The 12,776-nt window shown below is 46.7% G+C and overlaps 2 protein-coding genes across 2 annotated transcripts in view; both read left to right on the plus strand.

The window, feature by feature from the left end:
- LOC116396540 (potassium voltage-gated channel subfamily C member 1-like) overlaps nucleotides 1–12,776 on the plus strand; it is a 76,403-nt gene that overhangs the window by 44,186 nt on the left and 19,441 nt on the right. The gene's annotated exons all lie outside the window — the stretch shown is intronic.
- On the plus strand, nucleotides 8,770–10,216 carry LOC116396539 (jacalin-related lectin 34-like). Its single transcript, XM_031871195.1, has 2 exons — nucleotides 8,770–8,826; nucleotides 9,558–10,216. The coding sequence occupies exons 1-2, from the start codon at nucleotides 8,782–8,784 to the stop codon at nucleotides 9,909–9,911; spliced, it is 399 nt and encodes a 132-aa protein (XP_031727055.1). The 5' UTR covers nucleotides 8,770–8,781; the 3' UTR covers nucleotides 9,912–10,216.

The following is a 12,776-nucleotide window of genomic DNA, read 5'->3' on the forward strand; positions in this document are numbered from 1 at the left end:
ACACACACACACACACACACACACACACACACACACACACACACACAGGTTGCTGTATGCAGGATATATTTTCACTGCTTATTATCAATAGTATTCATCATATGTATATTATTAGCCCAATTTACTGTGGCTGCATTTCATTAATCAAGTCTTGTCAAATGAATAAAGCATAAAGCTAATCATCAGAACAATACATACAACAATACATCTCTTGGCACAGATGAGACAAATTACATATCCATCCAGCTTTATATGGAGTTACATTTGTGCTTCAGTTGTGGGAATGCAATGGGACATTTTCAGAACAATGTTTTTTTTGTCGAGAAATGATCATCACCTTTTCATCATTATTATCAAATAATAATACTGGTTTGTACAAACAACCATAGGACTTCCAACCAGGCGTCCGCGTCCAGTCCGAAACCAAGTCAGCTTTGACTTATTTTACTTACTTTTGTTTCGTACTCTACGAACGCCAGTTCCGTGGACTTTTGAACTCCAACCACAATCTTTTCGTAAACCTAACCAAGTAATTTTCTTTTGCATAAGTAAACCTAAAATCAAAGTATACCGTAGGTGGACCTTTTTTTACCGAGAGCGTCATGGTTTGAAGCGTAGGACCTAGTTGACCAGATGGGAGTGAGAACGTGTTGTGCTGGCTGGCTACTGAGTTAGCGGTTAGCTCGGCAGCTACAGCTCACCTACTAGCCCTGGTAGTAGTCCCTACATCAGCAAACTTCTATAACCAAATATATGGCACAGATACATTGCCTTGAGCCACTTCCTGGTGTGCCAGGGTCTTACGTCCCCGGCTATAGTCTGATGAATTACACTCAAAATATGAGTGTATGGAGGTGGGGAAAGAGTCTAGAGATTATTTAAACGATATTATCATGTGTGTATCATTAACACAATATCAATATTTCACTTTGTAAATATCCTGGTTATTGTCAGTACAGGTACATTGCACCAACCCCAATGTGGATAATAGCCAACATGCAAATCAATGTATTAGCACAGAATGGAGATTGTGTTGTTGTTGCTCAAATCCACTTATTCTTTGCGTGATGATTTTTGTATGACTTGTTTGAAGAAATTTTAATTTCTGTGCTCCTGTCCCATCTCATGCTCAGAAATGTGACACAAATACACTGCCATAGTTACACATCGCATTTTAAAGTTTGTGTGATAAGTACATAATAGCCCAATCACTGCGAGAGGAATCGGCACTCACAGTACACACACACACACACACACACAGATCCTAGCACCACTTAACAAACACACCCTGCAAGTGTTCTAGCATGCCTGTGATGAAACGCACGTCTCTATGTTCTGTTCATTAGGGCTGTTTGTGTGCGTGAGAGAGATATGCCTTCCCTCTGTATACCCACAGTATGTCGTAACCACCGGGGACAACGGGTCACAGGGTCAGAGCGGGGTGTAGAGGTCTAAGTCCACAGTGCGTGATCCATGTGCGATTGCGTGCTGTTGCTGTTGTTGTTATTTTCTTGTTGTTGTTGTTGTCACTGTCTCCTTCCCCAGGTTGTGTCAGGTCATGCGTTTGTACGTTGGCTCTTGTCGGTCTGTGTTACACTATCCATCTGTCTGTTTGTCTGTCTGTTTCTCTATTTTTTTTGTCTTTCTTTGTCTCTGTCCTTGTGTCCGTCCTTTTTCTGTGTGCGTGTGTGTGTGTGTGTGTGTGTGTGTGTCCGTATTCCGTGTGTAGCTGTCTTCCCCTCCTCCTGCTCCTCCTCTTCCTCCTTCTCCTCCTCTCACCCGGTCTCTTCTCACTCTGGTACTTACAGATAGGGGGGATCTTCACGTCCCCCCCGAAACCGAAAGCACTTAGGCTCAAGTCAGCCTGGTCCCCAAAAGCAGGAATGTCTCATTCCTGCTTTTGGGGACCGGGTACCCGGTCTTTCCATACTTTTCTTTATGTGTGAAAACCTTTATACAACTCCTCTAGTTGTCACACTCTACAGTATAGTTAGGACTTATGTCATATTGAGATCAATCAAATATTTTATTGTTGGAAATCAAAACCAAAATGTAAAAAAATGTATTTTTCACAAAAAAATATGTCAACAAAGTATAAAAAACCGAGGAAGGAAATAAATGGGGAGTCAATTGAACGTGTTTTGGGATGGGTGCCAGAGTGAAAGTGGCCTCGTTGCCCGGCCAGGCCAGTGAGAGCTGGTTGCTGATTGGTTGGTTGGTCGGTTTTCCTCCGTTCTCTACTCTGGAACTGAGCTCAGGTCAGTTTTTTACAGCTCAGCCAGCAGAGAGCACCGTTCAGGATTGACAGCAGACTTCTGGCTCCAAACCATTGCGTCAGGGCTTTGGCTTGCTTGGATCTTTTCAGGGAACATATAACTGATCCACAAAACCCCCCAAAAAGGCTTTAGAAAGGTTCTGCCAAAAGAAAACCATGTGTTTTGTGGCTGAGCCGGGTCCGACTCTCCGCCAGGCTGGGCTGGAACACTGACTGCTGCAGTGCTTCGAAGGTCTACGCTAGCCAACGAGACAGCTAATGTTCGCAAATCCCCCAAAACACAGGAGATCTAGCAGGCTGTTTGACAGTAAAGCAGATAGATGAACAGGGAGAAAGAAAGACAGACAAAACTCTAATCCCAAAACACACACACACATTCAGGTAAGCATTGGCACAACTTTGAAGGGCTGTGGTGACAAGCATAGCGGTGGCACTTTGCTCTGCTGTGATGGCCTCTTAGCTCGAAAAGCTTCAAAGGCTCTGGAAAAACTTTTAGCTGACTACCTCAGGGAGACAAAAATAGAAAACTTAACTTATCTTTATTTAAGTTATCTTCTCATTGTGACTGGTTTAAGACAAATCAAGGACACCTCAAGACTTTGATCAACACCGCTGGGCTTTTGCTTTAAAAGTGCCCCCCTTCCGACCCCTCTTCCTCTTTCTTTCCTCCCTTCCTCTCGCTGACATAATCACAGATTGTACTTGGATGGCATTTATTACAGACTCTATATCAGATCTATGGTAGCGGCGGGCGGGACGAACGAAAGACCCAAGCATGTTGGAGGCGTTCCGGAAGGGCCGCATCGCATCGTAACGCTTGTTTCCCACTTCTGTGCAACTTTGTTTTTGCTCCTCTACTTCTGCTTTTTCTTGTCCCAGCTTGTTTCTTTCTATGAGCAAGCAATGGTTTGGGCAGTTTCAAAAAGATTAAAATCAGATAAAACTAATAGCAAAATATAACAAAAAATCATTATCAATGCAAATCTCTTCAGCACCCACCTTTGCTTCGCCACTGCCAGAGGGATTCCTGTGGTTTGTTGAAATCTATCCATCCATCCATCCATCCCTCTCTCTCTCTCTCTCTCTCTCTCTTTGAATTCTTTTTTCCACCTCATTGATATAGTTGATAGTTATTTGATGTTATATTTGATCTTCTATGTTTGTCTGTCATGTTTATTGCATCAGTCTGTCTTACTTTCCCATGCTTTGATCTTTACCCCACCATCCCTCCACTCTCTCTCTCTATTTCTCCCCTTTTCCTGCTGTTGCTACGGAAACAGTGGACAGGGGAATTCTGGGACATGGTGCAGCAAAGCATTTTGGGTCAGGGCTTGGTGTTTGATTGCATTATTGATTCATATTGGTACAGTTGGCTTCATTTTACTATCCGCGCAGTGAGGCCAAGGGAAACCGCTGGTGAGACGCATTGAGCCCTTTGTGGGGTAAAGGATGTAATGCGATCCAGAAAACAACACTTTATGGCTATAAGGAGATATAAGTGATTACTCATAGTGGGAAATCCAAGCCTGAGCATATCAACTGTGGGTAATATAGAAGAACCTGTTTGACAAAGTACCCACATTCAGTAACAACACAATTTAAAGTGCTTTACATCAAAGGCATCGAGAGAAAATGTGAAATAATGAGAAGTGAGAGTAGCAGTTTTCTGGGAGTTTGTTCCAGATGCATGAAGCATAAAAACTGATCGTTGATTCTCCGTGTGTAGTTCTGACTCTGTGGACAAAAAGCAGACCTGAACCAGATGTGTGAATAGTTCATAATGTCTCAGAAATATCAGAAATAAACAATTCAGTGCTTTATAAACCAATGCTAGTGTTTGTAAATCAATTCTTTGACAGACGGGGAGCCAGTGTGAAGAGCTCAGAACTGAAGTGATGCTAACTGAATTCCTTAGTGGCCGAAAAAGATATTTCAATATATAAGCTGCAGAGAGGGAGCTCTGGAGCAAACGTTGGTGCAGTGCCGCTAGCGCCTCGCAAAGGCCAAGACTGCACACAGCACTCTCATCCCGACTGCATTACTCTGAAAGGCATTATGATACTGTACACGTCTCCCCCCCTCATTGGGAAACCCAATCAGCGAGTCGAGGTCGAATAGAAGAATGAAATATTGCCTTAATCCCTCTGTTGCTTTGTATTTCATCTTCTCTCCCCGTCTACCGTCCTGTCTCCCCCTTTTTCTTCTCTTTCTCTGTCTTTTTCTTCTCGTCCTTCTCCACCTTGTTCTCAGTAGAAAGAAAGCATTGATCCTCTTAACTGACAGACAGATATCGTTGGCCTGAACTGACTCATGAGTCTTACTTAGAGGCCCGCTGATGTAAGGAGATATGCTGTGCCATAACAGAGTGGAGAGCCCCCTCCTCCCTCTTTCTCACTCCCTCTCTACCGCCAACATGCGGTTTTCATATACCACCTTAAATATAATCTCTTTCCACCAGCTTTCATTCTGTTCATCTCTCATTAACACACAGGCTCTTTTACTTTCACTTTCCTTTCCACCAACCGGTGATGGATGGCCCTCGGGTTAGTATTTAATCACTATCGGTGGTCAGAATCCCCCGAGGCCTCTTGGATTGCACTCACATTATTTTATTTCCTGAGTGCAGTCAAGCCTTTAGCGGTGTCAGGAGGAGAATCATGTTGACCCAGGAAAGTGTGAGCTCATCGATTGTATTGATTATGATCATAGAGCGGCAATTGTAAATTCAAAACCCTATTTACATTTAGAGGTAACCGGAGAATTGTCCTCAGTAATATTGTGATAGTCTGCATTAGTGTTGGATACGTTGCTTAACTTGAACCTATTATAGAGTGGTAATCCAGGATGTTTCACACAAATTACCACACGTAAGACTTCTATTGTGGCTGTGCTACTTAAGGAATCACAAACAAATAGTTCAATGAGAATAGAAAAACACCAGCAAGTTAAGAAGCACATTCGTCACTTTGATAAAGCACACTCACCGGATACAGACACAAGCCAATACAGAAATACTGCAAGTCGTACGATACTCGACAGAAGTTTCTGGCGAACAATTATAAACTAGTAGATGAGCCCTGGCACAGTGCTCATTGGCGCAACTCACAATGGACCATTTACTATCAAAATCGAAATTGAAAAACAAATTTTAAAACACTGGGTTCAGATCGAGGTAGACAGAATAAGTTTCTCGATTGTAGACGGCGACGTGAATTTTGTCGGCAGAAATTAAAAAGCTGCGGCTAGCTAAGCTAACATTAGCTCCACAAGTTGGAGCAAAAATGTGGCTTCAGCTGATTTTTTATTTTATGTTTCCAGCTTTCTCGTTTTAAAAAGACTTGTTATGAGTCTCTCAAATATGCACTTGATGGCACTCAAGATAAGGCTGTGTCCCAAACACAGGACTTCCACACAGGAGGCTGATGTTCAAGTCCAAGTCAATGTTGATTTACTTTACCATAGCTTTGTCATGTAAGTGACAAAACTTACATGACAAGTTACTGGCGTAACTACTTCCGCCAGTTACATAACTATCAAGCATACTTATATTACACAACAAACATACTCATTTTAACCGAAACCTCAATCTTTTGATGAGTTGGGCATGAGAATGTGTTGCCCAGGCCAAACATCGACATCCTGATGATCCATGTAGAAGACACTGAAGTACAGAAACAGCATTGTGTCGCACTGTAGAGTTTGTCAGTCCTAGTGTTGTAAGTATGATACTTATACGTGTTTGCAAACTGTATGTTTTTCCTTGAAGGTTAGAGGAGATAACGCTCACATGGTGCCAACTAACATATGGCAGATGAACTGGGTTAGTGGAGTGTAAACTGCCCCAAATTCTACTAAGAGCGACTTTTGTTACCCTTACCTCTGAGAGCATCCAGGGTGGGCTCCCACAGGAGACGAACTGTGGTCTCCTGGGTGAAAGTCCTGTGTCCCTTTGTGCTTCATTCACCTTTATATAGTAGGTCATTTTCTGTCCGTCCCCACATTTCAGCAATGTCATAACTTGGCCTTGTTTTTCATTGTGTGAAGACTAGCTAAAGTTCTTTATTTGGGTAAACAGGACCACCATTTTTAGATCTTTCATATTATCTGTTCCAGTTCTACTGCCTGCTCCATCCGTAGTAATGATCTGCATGTGCATCTCTCTCTTCTTATGAGATAGCAATGAGACTCTATGTATGCTTTCTTTTCTCTCCTATGTTCTACTCCTGTGTGTGTGTGTTGTTTCTCTTTGTCCTCTTTCTTACCTCACTTATAAATGAGCCATGTCATATGCCACATACATACACCTTATATGTATGTATGTATATTTTAACCCTGAGGTTCAGTGCATTGGTAATGTCATATTGCATTTTTATGTCTGTATTTGATGCAAATATTATTTCTTGACAATCTAAAATCCGCATGTGGTTTCGTATGATGAAATTAAATGTCTGGTTCACATTTGTGTGTGACCATATTGTGTTTAATAATAAGTAAAAAAAAAAACAAAACCTCTGCTTATTTCCAAATAGCTGAAAGTAATGAGCATTTTGCAGTAAACATGTTGATGTATATCTTTGCATACGGATGGTTGTCGGGATAATATTTGCCCCGGTTGTTCACTTCTTTGTACCTTTCCTCGCCCCTTTCTTCCTCCTTGGCCTCCCTGCACTCCTCTTTTCACCACCACCCTTATATCACTTTCCACTTCCACATGCTCTCCTTTTCTCCCCCTTTCCTTGGAGGATTAATCCATTACATCATCACAGATCATAGACACAATTCTACAGTATATCAATCACTATTTGTCATTTTTGGAAGTAAAATGATTCTTTACACTGCTGGCAAACGTGGCAGTTAGAGGAACCGACAAAAATAGACGTGATGTGGTTTGTTCTGTTGTATCTATCAGTGGGTCTCCACATAGTCTGAATAAGTATTTAAAAAGTCTGGTGATATTCTGTATTCTTGTTGTCAAAAAGCTTGAAACTTGTTGTGTACCACGCACATGCAGTTAACACTGTTCTGCCCCAAATTCTCACTAAAGCCGCTAAAAACAGTTCCCAACAAATGCACTATTTCCTTCCGTTTGAATAACATTTGCTGTAAACTATACTGTGGTCGGCTGTTTCAGGAGATGACTCTGTGAAACTGTACTCAGGCACAGCAGGGTTATTGAGCTTAATGATATCCATACATCAGTGTGTTGTGATAGCACATGTGTCAGTTGTATTTTTAAATATTGTATGACCTAATTTGCAAGATATTGTAAATTTGGCTCACCCTATACAGTACAGTTTGAATACAATAAACCAAACAGCTGTGTTTAGGCATTTTACATCAAATCTTCCTTCATAACTGACTACTGGTTAGTTATGCTGACAAAGCAATTATTTTGTGAGCATGTAATTATAAAACCCAACACTACAAATCACAAAGTTGCCTCAAAGGGCTTAAACAGCACCCTCTGTCCTGGGACCCTCAGAGTCTCAAAACAAAGCTCATCCTACACCATTATCTCCCCTCTGCTTCAACCTCCTCTCACTCCTCTTCCTCCCCATCATCCCTTGTTCCTCCCTTTCCTTCTTCCCCCTCGTGTCTCCCCATCCCATTCTAACTCTGGTGTATCCATCCCATCCTCAGGCTATCCTCCTCAGTCTCTCCCCCTGCGTTGTGTTTCTAAAGTCTGACTGAGTGGAGGTACGTACAACGAGCTAACCAATCGCAGCACAGCTTACGGATGCACCGCCACTCTGTGAGCACTCGCTTCTTCCACTTAGCTTCTTGCTTCAGGAATCAAATGTTTGACTTTGTAAGATATAGAAGTGTTCAGAATTTGTCTTATTGGTTGACTTAATCAAGCTGTAAGTTCAATAGCCCTAGCAGTTTGAATTTAGAAGATGAATAAAACAACTAGCCGTATCAATTGCACGAGGTATTTATATTTACTCCCTCTTTTCTTGCCATTTCCCACTGGCTCTCATAATTAATTTACTTTTCTTAAAGTCTTAAAGGGCCACACAGTAAGATCACAGTCTGTGGAAACAGTTGTATAGTGTCCTCTTGGATTAAAAGATAGCCTTTGTGTCACGGGGCATGGTGAGGACTCAAAAGCAGACAGTCAGCAGTAGTGAAAAAGGTTTTAATGATAAACAAACAGGGAATCCAGGGACAAGACAAAAGACGAGGGGGAAAATCCGGCAGGAAAAGGCAGACTGGAAAACCGGGAACAGAACGAGCAAAACGGGTGGGTAGGAAGGAAAACAAATAATGATCTGGCAGTGGGTGTGTGCGGCAGGGGTTTAAATAGTGAAGGAGGCAGAGTGAGCAGGTGAGAGTAATGAGCTGATGAGGTGAGTGTGACTGGCAGGTGCACTGAATGAACTGATTAGGAGAGTGAGGAGCTACAGAAAGAAACAAAGACACAGAACACACAGGGCAAAGCCTGATCGTGACAGTACCCCCCCCCCCCCCCCCCGAGGGGACTCTTCCGACCAAAAAAAAAAAAAATGAACATCTTCCAGTCAAAGTTCACAACCGGGTGGGTGGAGGGGGTCCGGAGGAGGGACGGCCAGACTGGGGAGACTGGGGACCCGGACGGGGACCTGCACTGGGGACCCGGACGGGGAACAGGTCTCCAGGGGCTGGAGACCGGACGGGGACCAGGTCTCCAGGGGCTGGAGACCGGACGGGGAACCAGGTCTCCAGGGGCTGGAGACCGGACGGGGAACAGGTCTCCAGGGGCTGGAGATGGGGCTCCGGGCAACCGGAGTCCATAGACTAGGGCTCAGGGGGATAGACTGATGACCCAGCGGGGTAAAGGGCTGGAGGTTGTTGCAGCGTGGAGGCGGCAGCAGCCGGGACTGGAGATCGCTGCTGTTCGGAGACGGCGGCGGCCGGAGGTCGTTGCAGCGCGGAGGCGGCAGAGACTGGAGGTCGCTGCGGTCCGGAGCTGGCGGGCGGCCGGGGCGGGAGGTCGCTGCGGTCCGGAGACGGCGGCGGGCGGCAGGTCGCTGCGGTCCGGAGACGGCGGCGGCCGGGGTGGGAGGTCGCTGCGGTCCGGAGACGGCGCCGGCCGGGTCCGGAGGTCGCTGCGGTCCGGAGACGGCGGCGGCCGGGTCCGGAGGTCGCTGCGGTCCGGAGACGGCGGCGGCCGGGTCCGGAGGTCGCTGCTGCTCCGAGGCGGCGGCGGCCGGGTCCGGGGATAGCTGCTGCTCTGAGGCGACAGCTGGAGGAACTCCTCCGAGGCCGAGAGTCAGAGTTCACAACCGGGTGGGTGGAGGTGGTCCGGAGGAGGGACGGCCAGACTGGGGAGACTGGGGACCAGGAGGGGACCTGCACTGGAGGGACTGGGGACCAGGAGGGGAACTGCACTGGAGGGACTGGGGACCCGGACGGGGAACTGCACTCCAGGGGCTGGGGACCCGGACGGGGAACTGCACTCCAGGGGCTGGGGACCCGGACGGGGAACTGCACTCCAGGGGCTGGGGACCCGGACGGGGAACATGTCTCCAGGGGCTGGAGATCGGACGGGGAACAGGTCTCCAGGGGCTGGAGATCGGACGGGGAACAGGTCTCCAGGGGCTGGAGATGGGGCCCCGGGCAACCGGAGTCCATAGACTGGGGCTCAGGGGGATAGACTGATGACCCAGCGGGGTAAAGGACTGGAGATCGCTGCTGTTCGGAGACGGCAGCGGCCGGGGGTCATTGCAGTGCGGAGGCGGCCGAGACTGGAGGGCGCTGCGGTCCGGAGACGGCGGCGGCCGGGACGGGAGGTCGCTGCGGTCCGGAGACGGCGGCGGGCGGCCGGGACGGGAGGTCGCTGCGGTCCGGAGACGGCGGCGGGCGGCCGGGACGGGAGGTCGCTGCGGTCTGGAGGTCGCTGCGGTTCGGAGACGGCAGCGGCCGGGACTGGAGGTCGCTGCGGTTCGGAGACGGCGGCGGCCGGGACTGGAGGTCGCTGCGGTTCGGAGACGGCGGGGGCCGGGACTGGAGGTCGCTGCGGTTCGGAGACGGCGGGGGCCGGATCCGGGGATAGCTGCTGCTCCAAGGCGGCGGCGGCCGGGTCCGGGGATAGCTGCTGCTCTGAGGCGACAGCTGGATCGCCGACCGGACACAGGGCGCTGGAGTCGGTCGAACCGCCGACCTGACACGGGGAGCTGGAGTCGGCTGTGGCCCAGCGGGAGCGGGGGATAACTGCGGCCCAGCGGGAGAGGGAGTCTGGCCCTTCCTCTGCCTCTGTCTCCTTCGAGGTTTGACCGGGATGTCCATTAGGTCACGGTCTGCCTTCTGGACACTTCGAGGTTCTCCAAAGGCCAGACGGGTTCCCATGAACTGTTCATACCAGTCGGGGAGACGACACTCCATACCATGGTCTGCTGAGTCCATCTTGGGCCAGATCATTCTGTCACGGGGCATGGTGAGGACTCAAACGCGACAGTCAGCTGTAGTGAAAAAGGTTTTAATGATAACCAAAAACAAACAGGGAATCCAGGGACAAGACAAAAGACGAGGGGGAAGAACAGGCAGACTGGAAACCCGGGAACAGGACGAGCAAAACGGGCGGGTTGGTAGGAAAACAAACAATGATCTGGCAGTGGGTGTGTGTGGCAAGGGTTTAAATAGTGAAGGAGGCAGAGTGAGCAGGTGAGAGTAATGAGCTGATGAGGTGAGTGTGACTGGCAGGTGCACTGAATGAACTGATTAGGAGAGTGAGGCGCTACAGAAAGAAACAAAGACACAGAACACACAGGGCAACTTTGTTACAAACTGGGGGGGGGTTTTGAACGGCCAAGGCTCTGGTGAAAGATGCAATTTATGCATTATGGGAATTGTAGGATCATTCTCGAAGGATCTTATTGCAGCTTGACCAATAGCTCCATCAATTTGCCAAATGGAGTACCTCTTTGACTCAACCAGTGAGGATATTTCTGCTTCCGTAATTGTCAAAGCAAGATTGTATAGTGCACGTAATATTCTGAATACGTCAGGCTTTACATATGTATTAATATCATACTGAAATCCATATTTAGTACTATTACCCTCGGGGTTCAGAAGTAACAATTACTACTGCTAGCACTAGTATCCTACAGTGCAGTAAATGACTAGAGAAATGAATTAAGAAATGTTGATCAATCAATGCAGCGGGGTAACACAAGACGAAATAGCTTCAAAGGTCTTGAGCGCGGCAGAGCTGAGGCTGCCTCATGCTGCATCTGCTGCAGAGAAAACTGCAGTCAGCCACTCATTATAGATGCTAAGCACTTCTCAACTCCACTTCGTATACAGTGAGAGTCACAGTAGAAGCAGTCCCTGCATTACAATCTTTAAAGCACTGAGCCGTGTAAATGCTGACCTGCTTTGCTTTTGTTTCTCGACGAGATGTTGATCAAGCAGATCTGCGCTCTAATCAGAATCATATTCACAAGATCTCTGATGATAGCAGTCCCTGATCAGGGATTACAGGTCTCTACGAATTGCTGCTGCTGTTGGTTATTGATAAACTGACACTACTGCTGCTCCACCAGTGTTTGTGTGTGCGTCCCAATCAGCTAAGAGCCGCAGTGCTGCTGATTTATTCCTGTGGTTACAGGACTTGACATCGTAAACACGGCTATTTAAACAGAGCAGTGTGTGCTGCTACACAGTGAACATGCACAAATGCACACACAGAAACACACATCATGTATGAAGCTGTAATGTACATAAAAGCATTGGCCATTCATTTCAGAAGGATGTTCTAGAACACATGCATGTACTGTACCATACTAATGTATAGTGGCGGGCCGTGCATTTTATACCTGGGCCTTCAGTGCTGTCCTGTCATAGAGGCATCCAAGAAGAGAGACGCAACAGCCAACACAACCAAAATAGGCTATATATCACAATTTATTGGGATAAACCAAACAATTCTTTGTGAAATCAGACATTCAGCAACCCCATGTATTCCGAATGGGACGATCCTTTGTTTTATAACCATATTTTTTCACTACTGCGACAATTTTACAGTGAAATTGGCAGTCGAACCAGGCCCCTAGATCGGATCATCGAATAGACAGCGATTTTGGATCGCCCCTAAAATGAACCTTGAATAGCCACAGCCACTGTTCTCCATTAACTGACACCTTCATACTACCATCTTTCAGGCCTACAGAAGGTGAGATTTGATACCTAAAAGTATATCATCAAAGAAAAACAAAACAGCTAACCAACCTCTAAACCAATCCTCTTCCAGAAAGGTCTCTAAGCAGGACGTTTTACAAAGGCTAGGTTTGTACTTACATGCTGGTCTCAGATGAGGGCCTCCCTTCCTCTTTAACATCCAACTTTAGTTTCTGCAGAACTAGCCTCACAAGGACAAATCCTTCCGTAGAAGTGTTGATGAGTAATTCAAACCTCTGCTATATCGCGTGTTGGTGGGTTATGTAGGTATCGTTTTTTAGTTGTTTGTTGTTGTAGCCATTGTGATGAGGGTGCAAGGTAAGGATGCCCTTTAGTACTTTAC

The sequence above is a fragment of the Anarrhichthys ocellatus genome, unplaced genomic scaffold, assembly GCF_004355925.1.
Source record: "Anarrhichthys ocellatus isolate YVR2014 unplaced genomic scaffold, GSC_Weel_1.0 scaffold56, whole genome shotgun sequence".
Taxonomy (NCBI): domain Eukaryota; kingdom Metazoa; phylum Chordata; class Actinopteri; order Perciformes; family Anarhichadidae; genus Anarrhichthys; species Anarrhichthys ocellatus.